Here is a 22,753-nt window from a genome sequence, read left to right as displayed (position 1 = left end):
TACAATGTGTCCAAGATCGAAGTCAGTCGCGACGGTAAGGCCTTGTGTACCTGACCCTTTGAGCCTAACTTTGGTGTCGCGAAGAATTATTTGAGATCGTACTTGTCCCTGTACGAAGCCACGGGACAGTTAGGAACCAACACCAGTCACGGTATTTCGTACGACGATTATGCAGGAGGCTATGCTTTGTGCGGTTTTGATTTCACTCCAGACCAAGGCAGCGACGAGGGACATTTCCACCCTATAAAATCGGGTCAGATTCGTGTGGAACTTCAGTTTGCAAATCCACCTCCATATCACACAGTGAACGTCCTCCTGTATGCAGAATTTGACAATACCATAGAAATCAACAGTTTGAGAGAAGTCATTCTGGATTATTAGAAGCCATGGAAGACTGTTATCCCTCTTTACCTAGTGGAGAAACTTTGAAGATGGAATGTGAGGAGACCGTGGAAGAAGAAGAAGAAGAAGAAGAAGAATCCCAAGACGAAGAAGTTATCATGATGAAGTCAAGATGGCCAGAACAAGAAGCCCATTTAGTCTCCTGTTTTGCTATATTCCTGGCAGATATAATGAAAGAATTGATCAAGGAAGAGTGCTATGGATGTCACAACGATCATCCCAGTCAAATTCAACAAGACAAATGTCTGATGTTAAGTCAAGAAGAAAAATTGGACGAATATCTGGCGAAAGCTTGGGATCACATCGAGATAGAATTCGTGTTGAACGAGTGGTATAAAGGCTTGGATACACATTCTTCTCCTCCATTAACGTCTCTGGAGTGCCGTCGCATCGAATCTCTTTTGGAACAGAGTAAGAAGTCGGATCTAAACGCCTTTTACTTGTCAGACATTTTCAAGCAAAACGTCAGGATCGAATTGATCACTTATCATTATCTGTGAAGAAGAAAACCATACAAATCAATGGATGCCTGGGAACTTTATTACCTTTTGAACCACAGCTCGTACACGACTTCTTGGAATCCTGTCGTCTGTGCTAAAGATGAACTCCCTCATCGTAAACCTCAAGACCATCTAGCTTATGTAATCAACACGGACGACAGTCATCTCCCAGAAACCCACTGGGTAGCCGTCTACTTTCCTCAAGAAGGATGTGTGGAATATTTCGATTCGTATGGATTGCCTCCTTTGGAAGACGATATCATTGGCTTTATGAGAAGAAATGCTCAGACCACCCGATTCAATAATATGAAATTACAAGGCACAGATTCCTTGGTGTGTGGACAATATTGTGTGTATTTTCTGCGTCATCGCAGCCTGGGTTATTCTTTAGAACATTTAGTGACTTTTTTTGATCCTCGTTCTTCTTCTAGAAACGATGTGAAAGTAGATCAATGGTTTTGTGACCATTATGCTTATCTTTTGTCTCAAGCTAGGAAACGTAGTGTCCATCAATGGCCTAATGACTTCCAGCAGTGGAAATCACAATTTCGTTCACAACGTTGCCAGCCTTGTCCAAAATAATGTGTAAGTTGGAAAAAAATGTTTGTTATTTGAAAAAATGTTTGATGTTATATTGTTAAAAATGTTATAGTTGTTTGTTAGTGTTAAGTGATTTTAAATAAAAAATGTTGTGTTTTGAAGAAAAGATGCCTTTGTGGTTTGTTTGATTATAGAAATCTTGATTCATGCTCTTTGACTTCTTACTGTCCCTCTCATGACACTCATTGAACGTTCCGGCTCGAAAACCGTGAAGGGATGTTTTCCTTCACGTCCGCGCTTTGACTTTAAAGCCGGGGCAGCCTCCAGTCTAACCATCCATTGTCGACTCATCCTCCTACGAAGATGTGCTCCAAACTAGCTAAGCTAAACGAAGCCTACGTGAATTTGCACAGGGTCAGACACAGTCTGATACCGAAGCCAGAAGAGATAGAGAATGTGAGAATCTTAAAAGTCACTGAAGACCTGATAGAAGAGCTCTTCAGAGAAGAAATGAACAGGGAGAAAGAAGAATGGACAGAGAAGTACAGACTTCAGAAACAGCAGAGAGAGCAGCAACAGCAGCAACAACAGCAGCAGCATCCACCTGAACCTGACAGAGGCTTTGTCGATTGTCGTATCGACACCAAAGAGTTTTTCTTCTCTTTCCGAAGAAGCAGACCTATCGTCAGAAAGTCTATCCTCAGAGGACGTCGCATTCTTAGAAACTAAAAGATTGCCATAGCAAACAAAAAAACAACAGCCCTTTTCAGGGCTACTCAGTACTCTAGAAAAGAAATGGTAATCCATTTGCCAATGTGTGTATGTAGAGTAGTGTGAATATAAATACTGACTCTTTTTTATAGTGTGAGTGCATGTGTTTGTGTATATGATTGTGTGTTTGTAAGTGCTCACGTACGTTTGTTGTGTGTTTGTAAGTGCTCATGTACGTTTGTGTGGATAGTAGATTATGATCATGTTTTTTTTTGCTGTTTGACGTGTGGGGAGAGTAGATTTGGGGCTTGATTTGACTGCTTTGCGTATGTGGATAGTATATTATTTGTTTAATAAAATTTTTTAGAATAGTAATTGGTAGTATAAAAAAGTGAGTGAGTGTTTCTTTTAGGTCCGTGCGTTGTTTGGTCATGATGTAGGTAAGATCAATTTGTTTTAGGGGGATGTTTTCCATCACGTCCGCGCTTTTAGTATAAATTGTAACTCGCTCGGCAGTCTAGCTACCCTTGTTGATTGATCAAGAGAATGAACACCAGACTAGCAAAACTGCTTGAACTTCATGTACACCTGGAATATGCCAGAATAGGAGAGAGGATGACTTACAAGATACCAGAGACAGAGGATTGGGGTGCTGAAGCCAATTATCCCGCCTCTGCACTCGCAAGAAAAAAAGTAAAAGGAGACTGGGGAAGAAGATGTGTGTGTGGTGCCAGGCCTGGAAGGTGCCATCATTAACCAGGTGTCACTGGAGTTCAAAAACAAGCAGCCCTTTTCAGGGCTACCCAAACCTTTAGAAAAGAAATAGCAATCCATTTGCCAATGTGTGTATGTAGAGTAGTGTGAATATAAACACTGGCTCTTTTTTCCTAGTGTGAGTGTATGAGATTATGTATATGATTGTGTGTTTATAAGGACTCACGTACGTTTGTGTGGATAGTAGATTATTGGGTTTTGTAAGAGCTTAAGTTGGTTAGTGTGGATAGTATATTTGGGGGTTTGTTTATTGCTGCTTCACTTATGTGGATAGTAGATAATATAAAATGAGAAAAGTAGGGGATGTTTTCCTTCACGTCGGCACGTTTTAAGTGATGATGTAGGTAATATAACTTTTGGGGTTTAGGGGGATGTTTTCCATCACGTCCGCGCTTTTCGTATAAGAACCCACAGTATTCGTCGTTCAAACCATTCTACAGAGAATAAAAAGGAAGATGGCTTCAAACCAACTTGATAAAATGAAAACATTGCAAGACGTCCTGGACAATTTGGGTATGATGGAGCAAATGTTAGTTAGGCTAAACAAGGATCACTATTCTTATAGACTCCATCGAGTGAAGATGGAGATCAACAATTTAAGAAAAGTAAAGGACATGATCAGCGCTCTGATGAAAGAAATAAAGGAGGAGAAGGAGGATGAAGACGAAAGGATAAGGATGAGAGAATGGAACGAAAAAATTGAAAAAGAAGAAGAAAATGAGAAGAGGAAGAAAGAAGAGGAGGAGAAGCAGAAAGAAGAGAAAAAGAAGAAAAAGGAGGAAGAAAAGAAAGAAAAGAAGAGAAAAAGTGTAGGACAGAAAATAAGAAGCTGTTGGAGAAATAGAAGAAATTAGAAGAAGAAGAAAACCAAAGGCCCTTTTCGGGGCCACCCACATCTCTCGAAAAGAGATAGACTTTCAATTGCCTACCCCTTTTTTTATTTTTTTATTTTTAAAAACAATTGAGACCCATCAGGTCGGGACCCTATTAAAATAAGGTCCCGACCCTGTTCCATTTTCCCTTGTCGCTCAACAGTCCCAAAATATATTCCCCATGTTAAATTCCCCTTGTCGCTCAACAGTCCCACGATTTATTCCCCATGTTAAATTCCCATTGTCGCCAGGGTACAAACTTTTTTCTCTAATGTTAAATTTTCCATTGTCGCCAGGGTACAACCCCCCTATTTTAACATTAAAGTCCCATTGTCGCTAGGGTATCCCCATTAACTACTCACAACTAATTAACCCTATATCAAATTACAAAACACATATTCCTATCAATATCCTAAACCATTTCTACATATAGTCCCTGATCCGTCTATATTCAGCTTTATATAGCACTCGTATTTCTCCAGTCATGTTACAGTTCCACCAATGCATGCCCTAAAAAGATTTCATCTGCATTAACTAAGTGGTAACCAATTACACACTGAATTGTGAATACTGAATAAATAATTAAAAACTTCGGTGTGAATAAGGATGTGATGTGATGTGATGTGATTTTGATTTTTAACGTAGCTTTAACAATTTTTCAGTCATATCGCTACGATGTCTGCAATGTGGCAGTTTATAGTGATGTGAATAAGGAATAAGTATTCAAATGTATGTGCAAAATATTTGAATCGGGAATAAGTAACCAGTTACTTATTCCCGATTCAAATATTGATATATATCTCCTCCATTCTATATCTCCTCCTCTTCTTTCTTCCTTATTGAACCGGGAATAAGGAATAAGTAACCAACTTGATTTCGCTGTGCATTATATAGATCATGTCGTCTGTATTCGTTCCTCGTATGATTGCAAACGAACAGTGCATTCCTTGACCTGTCAAAACATCATACAGATCAGGTCTTCTGTAATCGTTCCAATTATAATTGCAGGAGAACAGCGTACTCCCTGTCCTAATATAATAACGACAAGCAAGACGTTGTTGCTGGGAAGCAGTAAATGAACCAGCACTGTACCGACGAATAATACTGCTAAAGAGAAGCACATTTTGATAATGGCAGTGTCTATGTCATCACTGGACTTAATAGTATTTAAATGTACGAAATGTATTTTTAAGCCACACACGAATTAATTTTCTAAGTCAGATTTCTTTATAAAAAAATACGAAACATTTTACATCAAAATAAATATAGGTCAATTTTACTAAAACATTTACCTATATTTCCTTGTGGCTTTTTTCATCTGCTTTCATTTTCAAGTTTAAATTACCTAAAATACTATAAATATTTGACATCTCTGCTTGTTTGCTTCAGCATCTTTACTACAATGTGTGCCCATTATTGTACTGCAAGCTAAATAATAATTTTCGTGCATTATGGAAGTTTGAACGAAATACTATTATGATTTAAATCTATTGTGATATATTATGACTACTTATTTTCTGCAAATTATGCAATTATAATGTTAAATAATTTTAGTCAAATTGGCATATATATAGTATACTGCACTATGTAATGCTGTGCTGTGCTGTGCCTTGCCGTGCCGTGCCGTACCACCGTACCGTACCGTACTGTACTGTGCTGTGCTAGGCTAGACTTGGCTAGGCTGTGATGTGCTATGCCATGCTATGTTATGCATGTTATACAATACTATAATGAATTTTAATTAAAATCTAAATAAAACATTAACGAAAAATAAAATTATGCTTTGTATGGACAACAAAGAATGAATCATCAGTTTTATGTGTCGATTCCGCAGTCCTGTGCAATTTTGTTTTTGTGTATTGTCTTAACAATACAAGTAGACAATGCAATTCATAGACGATGCCGCCAATGCTATTATAGTAAGTGCATCACTTCTACATAAGGTTTTCATATCATGCAGTCTTTTTCTTCCTGAATAAAACAGTGACAAATTTGCATTAAAAAAAATCAGGACAATATGTATTTATGTCTATAGAAATATTTGAAAATAATTTTCCTTTGTAACATTATTAAAGAAAAATGGATTTTAAAACCACCTCTAAGAAGCATTTGGTGCTTGTATTTCGAATCATTTTTCCGTTATTACTTGAAGAGAAATACAATTCCACACACAGGCAACCTGTCTTGGTTTGGATGGGGAATTGTTATATTTTGTTCTTATTTGTTTAGAAATTTATCTCTGACTTAGCCAAGAATGCTTCGTTATACAACCTTCAAATTTAAAGTTTAATACAGGTTGTCGGATCAGTAGTTCCTCCGTTTTAACTAACCGTTAACATTAAGGTGAGCTTTGTTTGTGTAACATTCGATTAAAAGAAAGAAGAGAAAAATAACAAAAACGAAGAGACTGTAGCAGTCACCATGAACTTGAATACGGCAATGTTAACCGCACTGCTGAGATTTGTAAAGAATCCATGAAAAAATACGCGGTGACCATGTTATGGATAATACGGTAAAATAAACGGCTATTGCGTATAGTTCCTCGGCTTTGTCCTTCCAGTACCCGCTTTAGAGTTGTTTCAAATACGCAATCATTCAGACATGACAATGACGTTCAGCAAATCAATGTACTTGTCTATTCACTACCTGGATTTGTTTTGTTTTTTATATGCTGCAATAGACCGGTTGATTTCTGCATAGGGAATTAAGTATAATCCGTTGATCACTGTGGACAGGAAAAGTATGATTGTCAAAAATCATGGAAAAGAACGGTTTGATCTATTTTCTGCTTCTGTGGATTGTATCGATCTGTAGCGTTGCATGTTGTAAGTATTTACATTTATCGGAAATTGCTCTAAACGTGTTTTTTGACCTGCTTTCTCAAGAGCAGTAAAGAAGGCTGCAAGAGGACGTTTTTGAGTATTATAGTATCGGGGTAGATGATGTTCAGTATTAATCGGTGTATATCACATAATGCATGAACAGATCAGGGTCCATTGTACTCGTTCACTTAAGTTGGAAAAGGTCCAGCGTAGACCCTGATCTGCTGACGCATTATACTACATCAGATTATACCACTAAGCAGTGGACCACTACAGGTCCTTGTCTACGTTGTTTACAGATATGCTCTATAAATTATACAACGATAACGACACTTAGGCAAGTTAAATTGATCGTACAAAACAAGACGCTAGGCACAGTGTTTTGAAACCATAGCGAAATTTAAAAACACTCTTCATTGTCCTTAACCCTATTTAAAATCACTATAAATTATCAAGCATATGACTTTTAATACACATTTGTGTAAAGTCTAAAACGATGTTTTTTCTTGCAAAAAATAGCTCTTATGGACTGTCTCGTGATTCAGATGATAATAATTAAAAAAAATGAATATGGCATGCACGTTGGATAGTAAGTTTGTACTTGACGAACTTAGGTGTCTTCAAACCATCATTGGTCCAGTATATTTATATAAGTACGACAATTGTTTCATATGAACGGATATAAATAAATAAATAAATATATATATATATATATATATATATATATATATATATATATATATATATATATATATATATAATCCAATAATATGCATTGATATATATCGTCTACATTAATGCCTTTGAAACGTTGAAAATATTGCATGAATATACATAGAATTAATCCAAGCAGTTATCCATATCGAAATACGCGAAGATTAACACATAAATAACTCTGTGCTTTTTACAGTCTTTTCTTCATCAAACAGGTTTATCTTACCTATTTCATGCCATATCATTGCTTGCTCAAGTTTGGTTAAATAAGAGTGGAAATTCAACACATTAAGTAATAATGGCACAAAACATAATTAAAAGCAAAGTAAAAAGGATAGAAACGTAAAACACTTGTCTCTAGAAGAAAACAGAATTATCAATGACTAACTCTGATAAACACCCAAGGACAGACAGGCAGACATAACACACACACACTTATATATATATATATATATATATATATATATATATATATATATATATATATATATATATATATATTTGCAAACATTGACACCCAGGACATTATTATCTTTCTAGATGAAAAATACCAAGCATAACAGGTCAGAGTGCGTAGTAAATATTCAACGTTTTTAAATGACCAATTGGAGGGACCCTGAAAAGTAAGCATACCCCGGAACCTTCTTAAAATACCACGCACGCATTGAAAATCCCTGAAAAGTAAATCAAGAGTACATCCTTCTTAGGAGACCACTCTAGAGAAGAAGAAACATGTGGTCGTTGAAGACAGGCGAATAAAGTGTTTTCTTTGTTCTGGCTGATTGACCACTTAGTCAATAACTCGTTCAGTTGTGCTTACTCTGTGTGCTCAAGTAATTGTCACGAGAGTAAAGTTTTTGTTGTTGTTGTAGGGTTTAACGCCATTTTTCAGCACACGATAGGCTGTACATGGTGGCCAGTATTAATGGTGGAGGAAGAACCCGGGAAAACCTCGGAAAGAACCACCGACCCACGAGAAGCTACTGGCAAGCTTTCTCACATACCCACATTGGCTGAATCCGAGACTCGAACCCACGCAGACAGAGGTGAGATGGCAGTGATCCGTAACGGACAGCGCTTTAGACCACTTGGCCACTCGGGGCCCCGAAAGTAAACTTAACTGGACTTAAACTACATCCTTCTCATTGGTAATAACTATACATGGAATACATAAGCAACCTAAAGTTTTGTTTCATTTTGATATTACTGTGTATATGTGTATTTGGACAAAACATTTAATTGAACTTATTGTAAAGATACATCATTTATGAACATATGTATATTTGTTTGGGTGTGTGTGTTTGTGTAATTTGGATTTTTAACGTAGCTTAATAACTTTTCAGTCATATCGCTACGATGTATGCAGCTTGGTAGTTTAGATGGATGTATTTCACAGGGGCATCATGCCGCAGACATGCAGCATGATGTCCCACCCAGTCACATTATCCTGACACCAGGCCGACCAGTCCTAACAATAACCTCTTAATGCTGAGCTCTAAGCGAGGCAGCTGTCATTATTGTAAGTCATTTGTATGACTCGGCTGTGGTTCGAACCCGCGACCTCCCGCATCCGAGGCGGATGCTCTAAACACTAGGCCACCGGAGCTGTCTGCATTATTTAAGAAAGTAATTTATCTTATAATAATGTATCTTAGTAAAATAATGATCTGACTTCAAAGATTTTGTTAATTTCATATTTAATTATCAGACTTATATACCTGGAGTGCAAAATGAATTACATCCACACTGGTTCGAATTTTATATAGCACTGAGAAAAACAAAACATTGACTGCAACAATACTAACTCGTAACTTATTTACAAAACGATACAAAACACTATAGCATATGCGTTTAAATGATAATAAAGACAAATTGTATCAACATAGCCTTGAAAAATACCCTTTCAGCCTTTCACATCCAGTGATCAAAGAAAAGAGCTTGAGCAACACTTGGTTGACCTCACAGTACATTTACACTTAACGATTATTATTGTATTCTTTATAGTTGCTGCTGTCATTATTGTTGCTGTTGCTTTATTTTTTATTTCTGATATGCTACCTAAACTGAAAAGAAATATTTATTATCAGTGTTTTTCGTAAAGTCTACAATTCTTCAAGAAATAATCGATTTGATAACATAGCATTATGAGTATCTATGCAAATTACACTGTTCAGGCAAGTATTAGTTACAAATGCTACATTATTCATGACCATCGTCAGTAAAACATGACATTAAACACTGGGTTTGTTTATATCGAAAGTCATGAAATTTATTATTAGATCGTGAAAAAATATATAATCATAATCTTATTTGCCTCCAAATCTTTTGTAAGATGAATATGAAAGAAGAGCAGGCACGTTTGAAACGCTTCTCACACAGATGATTAGCATTCCTTGACGCAAAGTTTCATTTGTCAACAAGTCTTCCTCTCAGCAGTTTTTTGGTTAACATATTCAATACAGTTTAAAAAGCGTACCTCCAGATCTCGATATGACACAACTGTTAAGAAATGAAATATCTGATAAGAGCGATCTGAAATCCTTATCTCTTCCTAGGTGGACTTCTTGCAAAACTGAAGGACACATCATTTCTGATTACTACTGCTTTTAAAAAATGAAAAGAGTAAAGTCATGCTCTTATTTCAGATAGTTTAAGGTGGTTGTCTTGTATTGAAAGCAATATATTATTCAGAGGCGTAGCTGGGGGGGGGGCCAGGGGGGTACATCTGTCCCTGGGCGCCAAGGTACAGGGGCGCCAAAATGAGGCTTACAACGTTACATTATAATAAGTAAACAACGGTAATATTCAAAAATGTGATTAAACGGGGAGGGGCTGGGGCGCCAATTTTATAGTTCGTCCCCGGGCGCAAAATATCATAGCTACGCCTCTGATATTATTTCCCTCAAACAAATCCCAGTCATATTCTATTTCAGGGAATTATGAACTATTCTTGTCGAAAGACTGGTAATTCAGCCCGATCTGTCCCTGATAAAATATCAATATACACTGCTGGAGCTTCTAAGTCTTTTATTATCAGGTACTTTGCCCTTGTTCGAGAATTAGTTTCTAGTAAAAGTAAATTCATTCGTTGCGTAGAGTGAGGTTTTATCAATGTTCCTCTCTGTTTTGTCATCTTGACATTAGACTTAGCCCCAGGACCGTGACTGTCGAAGTGGTGACTTCTTTACCTCTCAAAGATATTCACTTATTACCATGCAATGGCGTAGCAGGAGATAACTGAAAACCCTTCCTCGGATCAGAACGTTGATCCTGCTGAGATTGAATTCCAGATTTATATCTTGCCTGTGCGGTTACTGGTGCAGTGACAAAGAGGGCTCTTGAGAATGATGCTGATCAGGAATGTATTCCTTTAGCTGACACATTTAATGGTCATTCTTTTGATGAAATCAGGTTTGCTCCTGTTATTTATCAATCAAGAAGTATTGATTATTGTGACTTCTGCGGTTACAACTCCTACAACTTCTTTATTTTCACCATTATGTAAGTAAGCAGTAAACCTTATTTAGATAAGGTGAAAAGGTAATATGTAATCATCCCATGAAGTTTAAGAAGCAGGCGAATTGCGTTTCTCTAGGTACGTCTACTTTGCTGCGTTAGGCATAGTTTAGTCAAGGTTGCATTTGATCTGATATCACCTTTTTGCTTTTTAATGAGTTTCGATATATCATTTACATTCGATTTCTCGTTGTAACATTATTTACATGATTTTCGATATATCATTTATGTATTCAAAACAAAAGACCCTTTTAATATTTTATGTATTTTGTAAATCGCTATTTTCATGCCATCATTTAACTGCAAAGAATTCTGTATGTTCTGCTTGAAGGAAGTAATCATCACATGTGGGTGCAGAAACGAATGTTCAGATGTCTATACTTCGGGGCTAGAAAACATGCCATTCTCATTCAGTATTAATGTTGCTTTAAAACGATTTTTCATAACATTATTCCAGCATGCGATAGGCAAATCCCCCACGGTGAAATTTGGGGTTGTGACCCATTTGACCCACCTTGTCTGTATGTGTGCCACAAAGATTACAAACACCATGACAAAGTTGGCTGGGTGAAATGTTCCACATCCGGACAATTGGTTCCTTGGGATCCTTTTCATCATGATAGTGTCAACGTTTCCATCGAAGATCTCTGTACACGTATGTATTGTTTAAATTTACACTTTATAACAACTAGTAAGAGCCTGTTTAAAGAACCTGAAATATTTTTCTAAATCAGCTCTTTCAACATCCTAATCATCATGGCGGCAAAATCTAGTTTATTGACGTAATTCACTAAATTGTCAGTAGTGAATGGGGTCACCCTAGGGACAATGGAAATTACCATTAAAAACACCCTTGGGTCACTCTGGGGACTATGTAAATTTAACATTAACCACCCTGGGTCACTCGAGGGACAATGGAAATTTAACATGGGCAAAAAACCCTGGGTCACTCTGGGGACAAGGGAATTTAACATATGGAAATTGAACATGGTGAGTCTGTATAGCGTCAAGGGGAATTGAACATGGTGGGACTGTCTAGGGACAATGATGGTAGAGGGTCAAACACAACAGAGACAGAGACATACATACACTAGTACAAGCGTGAGATTTATATATAAAGCATTACCAAGACCTGAAATCTTGCTGGGGTGTTCAAAAATTTGCATATTTGTAATGATGCTATAAATGGCTATAATCAAGGAAATGTTCAACGACAAAATGGATGTGACTAAAAGTAACGCTAAAATGACGAAATTGTCCCAGAATTTAAAGGAAAATAAACATATCCCCGAAAATTAAGTTACAATGGTTTAGACTAAAATGGATAAAATTAGTAACTACTTACAATATCAACTTGTGTGACGATCGTGGATAAACACCCATGTATCTATTTATAGCTATAATCAGCTAAAATTCATATGAAATCCCACTATCTATTTATACTACAACTTGTGGGTTATTCCTTTGGAAAATCCCACTATCTTTTTATAGCCTCAGCTTCAGTGACGTTCCTGTTTATGAACTCTAGTACATATGTATAGCTACAACCTATGGAAATCCCCAAGTCCATATTTATAGTCCCGAAATTTCCAGCGTCAGTGACGTCACTGTACTGAACACTAGGGGATAAATGTCAACAGTGTTGCAAGTGGCTGACCTGAATACACGCTACTGCAGGTATGTAGGTAGAGTGTATCTGATAGGGATAAAGTGAGTTTTTATAGGGACAAACAGACACCAATACACACACACCCACATACACACACAACGTACGCGCGCAGACATACGCACATACACACACACACACACACACACACACACACACACAGAGGGAAGAGGAAAAAACAAACCCCAAATATACTATCAACACAGAAGGGAGATAATAAAAACCCCAAATAAACTATCCACACAAACGTACGCGAACGCATACAAACCCCAAATATACTATCAATACAGAAGGGAGATAATACAAACCACAAATAAACTATCCACACAAACGTACGCGAACGCATACAAACCCCAAATAAACTATCCACACAAACGTACGCGAACGCATACAAACCCCAAATATACTATCAACACAGAGAGAAGAAGAAAAAGTTTTTTGAAAGCACCTAAGCCCTCACCTGCAATGACCAACTCTGCCAAACACCTACACCCCACCCCCACTCCCAACACTACAAAACCCATTTAACCCGTTATTTTATGGCATCAGTGTGTGATTTAGGAAACATCAAGACACAAAATGATGGAGGAATAGACTGACTATTGTTTACCGACTTGCATGCCTAAAGAGCGTGCGTGAAGGAAAACATCCTTCCATTTCAATTCTAACTAAAACATGACCCAGAGGAATAGAGAGAGGTGAAAGAGCACAATTTCATAAAGTGTGAGTAAAAACAAAACACGCCATCCTTATTATACAATGTCAAGACCAAGAGACACTTACGTTTTCTTTCTGGTCTATTCTCTTTTAGAAGGTAGTATGAAATTTCACATCAGGGCCAACGCATCGGCTCACATTGTCAATTTTTCCATTTCCATGTCTTTACTGGTACAAGTTCTTCATCATCTTCAATTTCTTCTTCTTCTGAATCCCTCTTCTCTGTTTCGTCTTGTTTTTGTTTCTTCTCTTTTCTCGTAGGGCACTCTGAATTCCAGTGTCCTTTCTCCTGACAACGATATTAGGTATCTTGACTTTTGTCTCTCTTTCTTAGACGAAGCAGGTATTCTGGAGACAAATACCCATTTACCTTTGCAGATATAGCAAACTTCATTAGCACTTACACACTTTCGTATGACTCTCATCAAATCAACGACCAAAAGAGTAAGTTTTGTTGCCACTTTCGCATGTGAATTATGCTTTCGTATGACTTTTAGCAAATATTTGACCAGCAGGTCGATCTGTGCTGACTCTTCCATCTTCTTGATCGTTTGAGAGCGGAATGAATACTTGACGCTAAGACACTCTCCTTATATACAGGGACCTGCTGCGTATGAAACCTAGTCAAATGTAATTTTGCAATAAGATGAAACGATTTCATTGAGGAAGTAAAAGCAATGATGTACCGTATCGCCTCACACAAAATCTGAAGTGTTAGTTCAAATCCGTGTCAGCGATTTCGAAGACGACATAACTGAGCTTTAATCAATGCTCTCCAATTATGCCACAAAACCACAAGTCCTGATTCACGCCAAAAGAAATTTCGTTCGGTCCATAAAAAATAGTATCACATCAGAGAAACGCAAAAACGAACTTCCAGAAAACTGAGAACGACGGCTTACACCTACAACGTAAATGTATGAGTTCAAGTAGTGCGCAAAACTTAGTCAAATTAAATTTGTATAGTCAAGACGAAACGATCTCTTTTCGAACAAGAAAGCAGACACCAAGCGACAATGGCGATCCGTGTCACACAACACTTTTCAAAATGTATATTATCAGAGGTCTGTTCTAGCGATCTGCACGGTTAAATTAAATGTTGATATATTTTGCAGTAAGACGGACACAATTTCCATGGGATCGCCCATAGTACGATTGTTCGTGCATTAGTTTAATTTTTAAAAATATTTCTTTTATATAAATCGCCTATAGGATAGACCCAGTAAAGCATGGCCATTCTCGTCACTGTCTGAATAGCTACTGAAGTCAATTCGAAGCGAACGCGGTAAGAAAATAAGTATAGCCAATGAAATGGCTTACAACGGGTGATGCATTGTTTTGTTCTAGGACTGTGTGGCATAATAATCCCTATGTTCTTGCGTTGTTACCATTACAGTGCAGACAGACTGAAATGTGAACTTACAAGCCCTCTTTGTCTGTGTTGTACCATTTCCTCTTACAACATCAAAATACTGAGTGTCACAGTATTGGTTCGCGTTTTCAAGCTGACCATTTTTTTATATCTCACTTAAACATTTCGACATAAACACTCACACTCACATCGGTAGAGTCAGAACAGACGTGTTACAGTATTGAGGGGCATGTTATCTTGTTTTTTTCAAACTAATAAATTTGGGGCTTGTATGAAGTAAAGAACCGAAAGTACAGTGAAACTCAAGGATGATGACCCAATCTGTATGTCTATTGATGCGTGTATTTACTTAAGAAGAAATATGACCTCTAAAACACAAAGAGATACGGCAAGCATGATTAGATTAAACACAACGATGTTTTCCTTCAAGCCCGTGTAATTTAGAGTTTCAATCGTCTTTGAAGACAAACTTGGTCTCCTTTTGTAGGGCTTGCAATAATAAAAAAACTGAAAAATCTTAAGCACTTTGCTATAGATAATTTCATCAACAGACTAAACAACATAAATACCGTTACAACAATAGAAAGCCTTAAATCTTCTATCAAAAAGAAATGTATGAAAAAAATTAAAGATTAACGATAACTAACCAATGAAACCGAATTTAACAAAGGCAATGACATGTGAAGAAATGCCTCTCACTTTGGAAAGGTAGGCGAATGTACTCTGTCATGTACCATCAACTTGAAAAAAATTATAAACAGAGAGAAACCTGAATTCAAAATTCAGTTGTTTCTTTTTCTTTAAAATTGTTTCGTTTCTTTTTTCTTTTTTTTTGGAACAAATCTAAGCACTAATATAGAGTGGAAAGGGGAAAATGCACATACAAGCTTTGATATTTCTGAAAAAATGAGGGGATATTCCTAACGTTCATAACCACCTATATATGCTTGGACTTGTCTGTGACTTATCCACAAAACAAGATGTACATATTTCTGGTCAAGCTGCAAGTGTGTGCGTGTTTTTGAAAATGGTAAAAATGGGATATACAATTTTCTTGTGACACTTATAAAGTGAAGAGTCTGTGCAAGTGTCAAAAGCCAAAGTCATATAAGTTTTGTATTTTGTACGGCTTGTAAAGATTTCCACTTTAGAAAATGTGAAGTATCACAAGTTATTATCACAAACAGAAGTGGAACATAGGGGCTTGCAAGAAAGAAAATAACCCAGACAGTTGGTGGCATCAAGAGTGCTAGAGACGGTACCCGAACTTGCTTGCCTGCTTACTTGAATTAAAGTGATTTTCGCTCTAATGGAGCATATATCACTATTTTAATAACGCACCGCGTGATTTTTAATTACTCCTGGGGAAGGAAAGAGAGCCTCATCTCCCAGGCTTTTATGTACTCACAGACTACTTTTAAATTTAGCCACTCAGGTGTAGGACTAACTAATCCTTAACAACCTATCTGAAAGGCTTTAAACATGAGTGGGAATAGTCTCACCACACACTCATTTTCTCTGTCCGAGCGTGGTAAAGGAGGAAAAAGGTGCTCAAAAAGACAGCCATGGGTGTTAAGTACTCAACAAAACGCTAGCCCGTACTTATTTCAAATCAAGTCCCGTTTTTGCTAATGGACAGTAAAATGTACCAATAATATGTTAACCACTTGTGCAATTAGTTCAAATCTAACGAGTCTGTTAAATTTCCTACTTCCTAACATATCTATCTAATATTAGTACTTAGTGTACATAAAAATAGCCATACTGATCTTATTTAAATTATTATGTCTAAGAGACATTTACCAGTTTGGTCACTGTTATGTTTAAAAAGTTAAGTTTGTTGCGGTGTTCCAATGGATCAAGTTTGTTTCGAGAATAGTTAGTCAATGAGGGATACCAAGCCAAATATGGTTCCCTATTTAATAAAAAGCAATCTTTTGGAGCCCTAAAAAAGGCTGTTTTTTCTGTTAGAAGGTAACACGTCTCTCTTTTGCTTTCACGTTCTTTCCCGCACTACTAGTCTCATGAATCTTGATATCAGGAAATGCGTAGCCATGATGGGCGGCAATGTAAGCAGCGGCTTCTACCAGTTGACTGAGGGGGTATCCAGTGTACGTTTGTTTGTAGAATTGGGGAAGAACTCTGACCCTAATCCCCATTGAGAAGGACTTGGTTTAAAGGTGTCTAGAGATTTGTAGGCAACGTATTGTATGGCTCTAATAAACTGCCCTGCTTTGTTAACGTCATGCAATGCTTGATCTAGCCCCATTTCGGTGTACTTCTCAACGAGGGTCAGCGTCCCCCTCCTCCTCCTCAATCGCCTCAATTTCCTCTTCTGGTTCTGATACTAATTCTTTAGTTGAGGTAGATAGTTTCAAATCCGCTGCTATGGTGTCTGTCGCTGTTATTGTTGTTGTGGTTGTTCTTTCAGCTGAGATTGCCTGTAGTATCGGAGTGAGAAAAGAACGTTGTTGTTGTTGTAGGGTTTAACGCCATTTTTCAGCACGCGATAGGCTATACATGGCGGCCAGAATTAATGGTGGAGGAAGAACCAGGGAAAACCCCGGAAAGAACCACCGACCCACGAGAAGCTACTGGCAAGCTTTCTCACATACCCACATTAGCCGAATCCGAGACTCGAACCCACGCAGACAAAGGTGAGATGACAGTGATCCGTAACGCATAGCGCTTTAGACCACTCGGCCACTCGGGGCCCCAGAAAAGAACTTAGTGCCTCCAATAATTACATTTGAGTTTGCCATACCGTTTGTCTAACATAAGTGGCCCTTTGTTTTGCCACCACTCTTTCCGGGGCAGGTTGTTTGTTAGGTATAGTCGGCTGTTGACTAGATGTTATTTGTGTTCTCGAGGTGGGTGGAGTGCTAACTGGCTAGGTCTGCATTTCTTGCTTCCGCTACTGTTGCGTATATTTCTTCCCTCCACACCGAGTTCTGGGCCTAATTCTTTTAATTTCGTTGTACCCGAACTTACATTATCCATATTATCACCAGCAAAACAAAAAACAAAAACGCACAGACCGAAAAGAAACACTCACTCACTTTTTTACAGAACATTACTATTTTTAAAATTTTGATAAGCGACGGAAACGAAGGACTTGGAGTCGCACTTTCTAACCAAGATAAAGAAATCATGTGCTGATAGATTCACTTCTGTATTTTTCTTCTAACTGACTAACATATCATAGGCAATGGAATGTTATTTCTTTTCGAGACCATGGGGTAGCCCTGAAATTTTTTTTTTTTGAACTTGAAGCTATGGCAATCGCTTAGGTTATAAGATGGCGGCCTCCTCTGACGACAGGCTTTCTCACAGGATAAGGTCTGCTTCTTCGGAAAAGAGAAGAAGAACTCTTTGGTGTCGATACAACTGTTGACAAAGCCTCTGTCAGGTTCATGCTGCTGCTGTTGCTGCTCTCTCTGCTGTTTATGAAGTCTGTACTTCTCCATCCATTCTTCTTTCTCCTTCTTGAATTCCTCCTTGAAGAGCTCTTCTTTCAGGTCTTCAGTGACTTTCAACATTATGATATTGTCTATCTCTTCAGGTCTCGGTATCAGACTTGTCCTGACCCTATGTAAATTCACATAGGCTTCGTTCAACTTGGCTAATCTTGAGCACATCTTCGTAGGAAGATAAGTTAACAATGGATGGGCAGACTGGAGACTGCCCCGTTTTTATGGTCAAAGCGCGGACGTGAAGGAAAACATTACTACACGGCTTACGAGCCGGCACGTTCAATGAGTGTCATGAGAGGGATAGAGAGAAGTCAAAGAGCATGAATCAACATTCTTATACCCAAACAAACCACAAAGGCATTTTTTTTTTTCAAAACACAACATTTTTTTTATTCATACTAACAAACAACTCTAACATTTTTTAACAATAATCCAACAATATAACATCAAACATTTTTTTCAAATACCAAACATTTTTTCAACTAACACATTATTTTGGACAGGGCTGACAACGTTGTGAATGAAATTGTGATTTCCACTGTTGGAAGTCATTAGGCCATTGATGGACACTACGTTTCCTAGTTAGAGACAAAAGATAAGCATACTGGTCACAAAACCATCGATGTACTTTCACATCGTTTCTAGAAGAATGACGAGGATCAAAATGAGTCACTAAATGTTCTAAGGAATAGCCCAGGCTGCGATGATGCAGAAAATACACACAGTACTGTCCACACACCAAGGAATCTGTGCCTTGTTATTTCACATTATTGAATCTGGTGGTCTGAGCATTTCTTCTCATAAAGTCAATGATATCGTCTTCCAAAGGGGGCAGTCCATAGGAATCAAAATATTCCACACATCCTTCTTGAGGAAAGTAGACGGCTACCCAGTGGGTTCCTGGGAGATGACTGTCGTCTGTGTTGATCACATAACCCTGATGGTTTTGAGGTGTGCAATGAGGGAGTTCATCTTTAGCACAGACGACAGGATTCCAAGAAGCAGTATAAGAACTGTGGTTCAAATGTAATAAAGTTCTCAGGTATCCATTTTTTGTTTTTTTCTTCTTCACAGGTAATGATAAGTGATGAATTCGATCCTGAATTTTTGCTTGAAAATGTCTGACAAGTAACCGTTTCTTCGCCTTGTCTCCCAGCTCTGATCCACCAGAGCTTCGATGCGATGGATCTCTTGAGTTGTTAATGGAGGACAATAATGTTCACGCAAGCCTTTATACCACTGTTGTAACACGTCTTCTTCCGAGATGAGACTCCAAGCTTCGTCCAGATATTCGTCCAATTTTTCTTCTTGACTCAGCATCAGGCATTTATCGTGTTGAATTTCACTGGGATGATCGTTATGACATCCATAGCAATCTTTCTTGACCAATTCCTTAATTTTTTTCTGTCAAGACTATAGCATAACAGGAAACTAAATGTGATTCTTGTTCTGGCCATCTAGACTTCATCATGATGACTTCTTCGTCTTTGTCTTGGGGTTCTCCATCCTCAGGGATCTTCACATTCTATGTCCAAAGAATCCCTACTATACAAACATTGATAAAAGTCTTCCATGACTTCTAATAGTGTAGAATAACTTCTCTCAAACTGTTGGTTTATATCGTATTGTCCAATTCAGCATACAGGATGACGTTCACCGTATTATCTGTGCGTAGATTTTCTGCAAACTGAAATTCCACACACATCTGGCCGGATTTTATGGGGTGAAAATGTCCCTCCTCGCTGTCTTGACTTACAATTCGTTAGAGAACCGTTTTCGAAAATGGAGTTTCACTGTAACTTTCCCTTTGGAGAATGGAATATTTTGTCCCAGATCTCCTTTTATAGCAATGTTGACGGTGTCTAAATACGACTTACTGACGGGCAAATAGTGAGGATGTACAAATTCACGGTGTACGTGATAGGTGTTTGCACCTTCCTGGTCATTGTTTGTGGTACTATCCACTTTGAAAGGAATGACACGCAGTAACGGAACAGAGGTGTGTCCCACCACGTTGTACTCCACCACATCGGAATACACAAAGATCAAATTAAGTCCTTGGTTCAGTTCTACCGGGTTTCCAAAAGCTCTGTAAAAATCCATATTACTTTTGATCTTGGGGCTCAAATTGTTTGCGACCATTTCTGCATGTCCACCCAAAATTTCAAACAAACTACCATTGAACCTGAGGGACAATGTGTCCGTATCTTGAAATTTGATCACGAGACGATTAGCCACTTTATGGTACTCAATCTTCACACTTTTGTGGCTCTTTTCAGTGCTTTGCCAAAGGCTAAGTTGAACCTGTCCGCAATAGTGTCCACCAAATGTTCACCACTAAAATAATCACCTGAAGGAATTTTCAAGGTGTAGATAATGAAGGCTGGATTGCTGGCTGGTCTTGTGTCCCCTAAAAACCCGATTTTATTGATTTATTCCTCCAATTGGGCATTCAGGATTTCCACCTCGAAAGTGTTTTGCTTTCGGTGATGTTTTTGATTTGTGTTGGGTGAATGATTTCCACTAAAGCCACTTCCCAATGGGCTTCGTGATCTAACTGGATGGTCTGAGGTAATTTGACCGTGTAACAGCACAACTTGTTCTTGGGAAACACCTCCATGGAACTGTCACTGGGTAAGGTTAAGTAAAATTGGTTGTTATTGCTCATCATTCCAGAGTTTTGTGGCTCTCCGAGGCGATACTGGAAGTTAGAGGAGTGTCTCCGGCCAAAATGGGGTTGTTGTTGGAGTGGTGACTGGCACTGACACTGGACACAAGGTTCCCGTTGTTCCCGTTCGAGGAGAATTTCAGGGAGGGATTAGGAAGCAGGTAACCGATGTAACTGCTCAATACAATGGTCCACAAGTGTTTGTCTCCTTGTTGCAAATTCAAATTGGCAATGGTTGAACCGATGACACAATACACCACGAAGGTTTGGCAGAAAAAGACGATTTGCGTTTTAGGCACACGTTTTCCGTACCACACCCACAAGGGTTGTGTTTGTAAATCTTGCAGAGAATAATTGGGTGAAGGAGTGATCGCAGTAGCTCAATCTGTGTGAAAGGGCATGATGGTCACTTCTTTTTATAGTGCGAGGAGTCGATGCAAGAATGAAAACTGGGTGGATATCCTTTCCAACGTACTTTGACTTCTTTGACACGTCGTTTCCCATTTTACGGTTTCTGCGTTTGACAATGCCTTTGATGTCGTACACGTCGTCTTTTTTGGTGACACGACTTGATTTGAAATAAGTACGGGCTAGCGTTTTGTTGAGTACTTAACACCCATGGCTGTCTTTTTGAGCACCTTTTTCCTCCTTTACCACGCTCGGACAGAAAAAAATGAGTGTGTGGTGAGACTATTCCCACTCATGTTTAAAGCCTTTCAGATAGGTTGTTAAGGACTAGTTAGTCCTACACCTGAGTGGCTAAATTTAAAAGTAGTCTGTGAGTACATAAAAGCCTGGGAGATGAGGCTCTCTTTCCTTCCCCAGGAGTAATTAAAAATCACGCGGTGCGTTATTAAACCAGTGATATATGCTCCATTAGAGCGAAAATCACTTTAATTCAAGTAAGCAGGCAAGCAAGTTCGGTTACCGTCTCTAGCACTCTTGATGCCACCAACTGTCTGGGTTATTTTCTTTCTTGCAAGCCCCTATGTTCCACTTCTGTTTGTGATAATAACTTGTGATACTTCACATTTTCTAAAGTGGAAATCTTTACAAGCCGTACAAAATACAAAACTTATATGACTTTGGCTTTTGACACTTGCACAGACTCTTCACTTTATAAGTGTCACAAGAAAATTGTATATCCCATTTTTACCATTTTCAAAAACACGCACACACTTGCAGCTTGACCAGAAATATGTACATCTTGTTTTGTGGATAAGTCACAGACAAGTCCAAGCATATATAGGTGGTTATGAACGTTAGGAATATCCCCTCATTTTTTCAGAAATATCAAAGCTTGTATGTGCATTTTCCCTTTTCCACTCTATATTAGTGCTTAGATTTGTTCCAAAAAAAAAGAAAAAAGAAACGAAACAATTTTGAAGAAAAAGAAACAACTTAATTTTGAATTCAGGTTTCTCTCTGTTTATAATTTTTTTCAAGTTGATGGTACATGACAGAGCACATTCGCCTACCTTTCCAAAGTGAGAGGCATTTCTTCACATGTCATTGCCTTTGTTAAATTCGGTTTCATTGGTCAGTTATCGTTAATCTTTAATTTTTTTCATACATTTCTTTTTGATAGAAGATTTAAGGCTTTCTATTGTTGTAACGGTATTTATGTTGTTTAGTCTGTTGATGAAATTATCTATAGCAAAGTGCTTAAGATTTTTCAGTTTTTTTATTATTGCAAGCCCTACAAAAGGAGACCAAGTTTGTCTTCAAAGACGATTGAAACTCTAAATTACACGGGCTTGAAGGAAAACATCGTTGTGTTTAATCTAATCATGCTTGCCGTATCTCTTTGTGTTTTAGAGGTCATATTTCTTCTTAAGTAAATACACGCATCAATAGACATACAGATTGGGTCATCATCCTTGAGTTTCACTGTACTTTCGGTTCTTTACTTCATACAAGCCCCAAATTTATTAGTTTGAAAAAAACAAGATAACATGCCCCTCAATACTGTAACACGTCTGTTCTGACTCTACCGATGTGAGTGT

The 22,753-nt window shown here is 38.0% G+C and overlaps 1 protein-coding gene across 1 annotated transcript in view; it reads left to right on the top strand.

The window, feature by feature from the left end:
- Window positions 1-6,419: 6,419 nt before the first annotated feature.
- Window positions 6,420-22,753, top strand: part of LOC149774293 (uncharacterized) — a 31,559-nt gene continuing 15,225 nt past the window's right edge. The window contains exons 1-2 of the mRNA XM_089945419.1: window positions 6,420-6,624; window positions 11,309-11,506. Of these exons, the coding sequence (XP_089801545.1) occupies window positions 6,558-6,624; window positions 11,309-11,506 (265 nt within the window). The 5' untranslated portion in view covers window positions 6,420-6,557. The remainder of the gene's footprint in view (window positions 6,625-11,308; window positions 11,507-22,753) is intronic.

Source organism: Sinohyriopsis cumingii, unplaced genomic scaffold, assembly GCF_028554795.1.
Source record: "Sinohyriopsis cumingii isolate HCF-2022 unplaced genomic scaffold, ASM2855479v2 utg000349l, whole genome shotgun sequence".
Lineage (NCBI taxonomy): Eukaryota > Metazoa > Mollusca > Bivalvia > Unionida > Unionidae > Sinohyriopsis > Sinohyriopsis cumingii.
The sequence above is the reverse complement of the archived record's forward strand: the minus strand, read 5'-3'. Positions and strand labels throughout refer to the sequence as shown.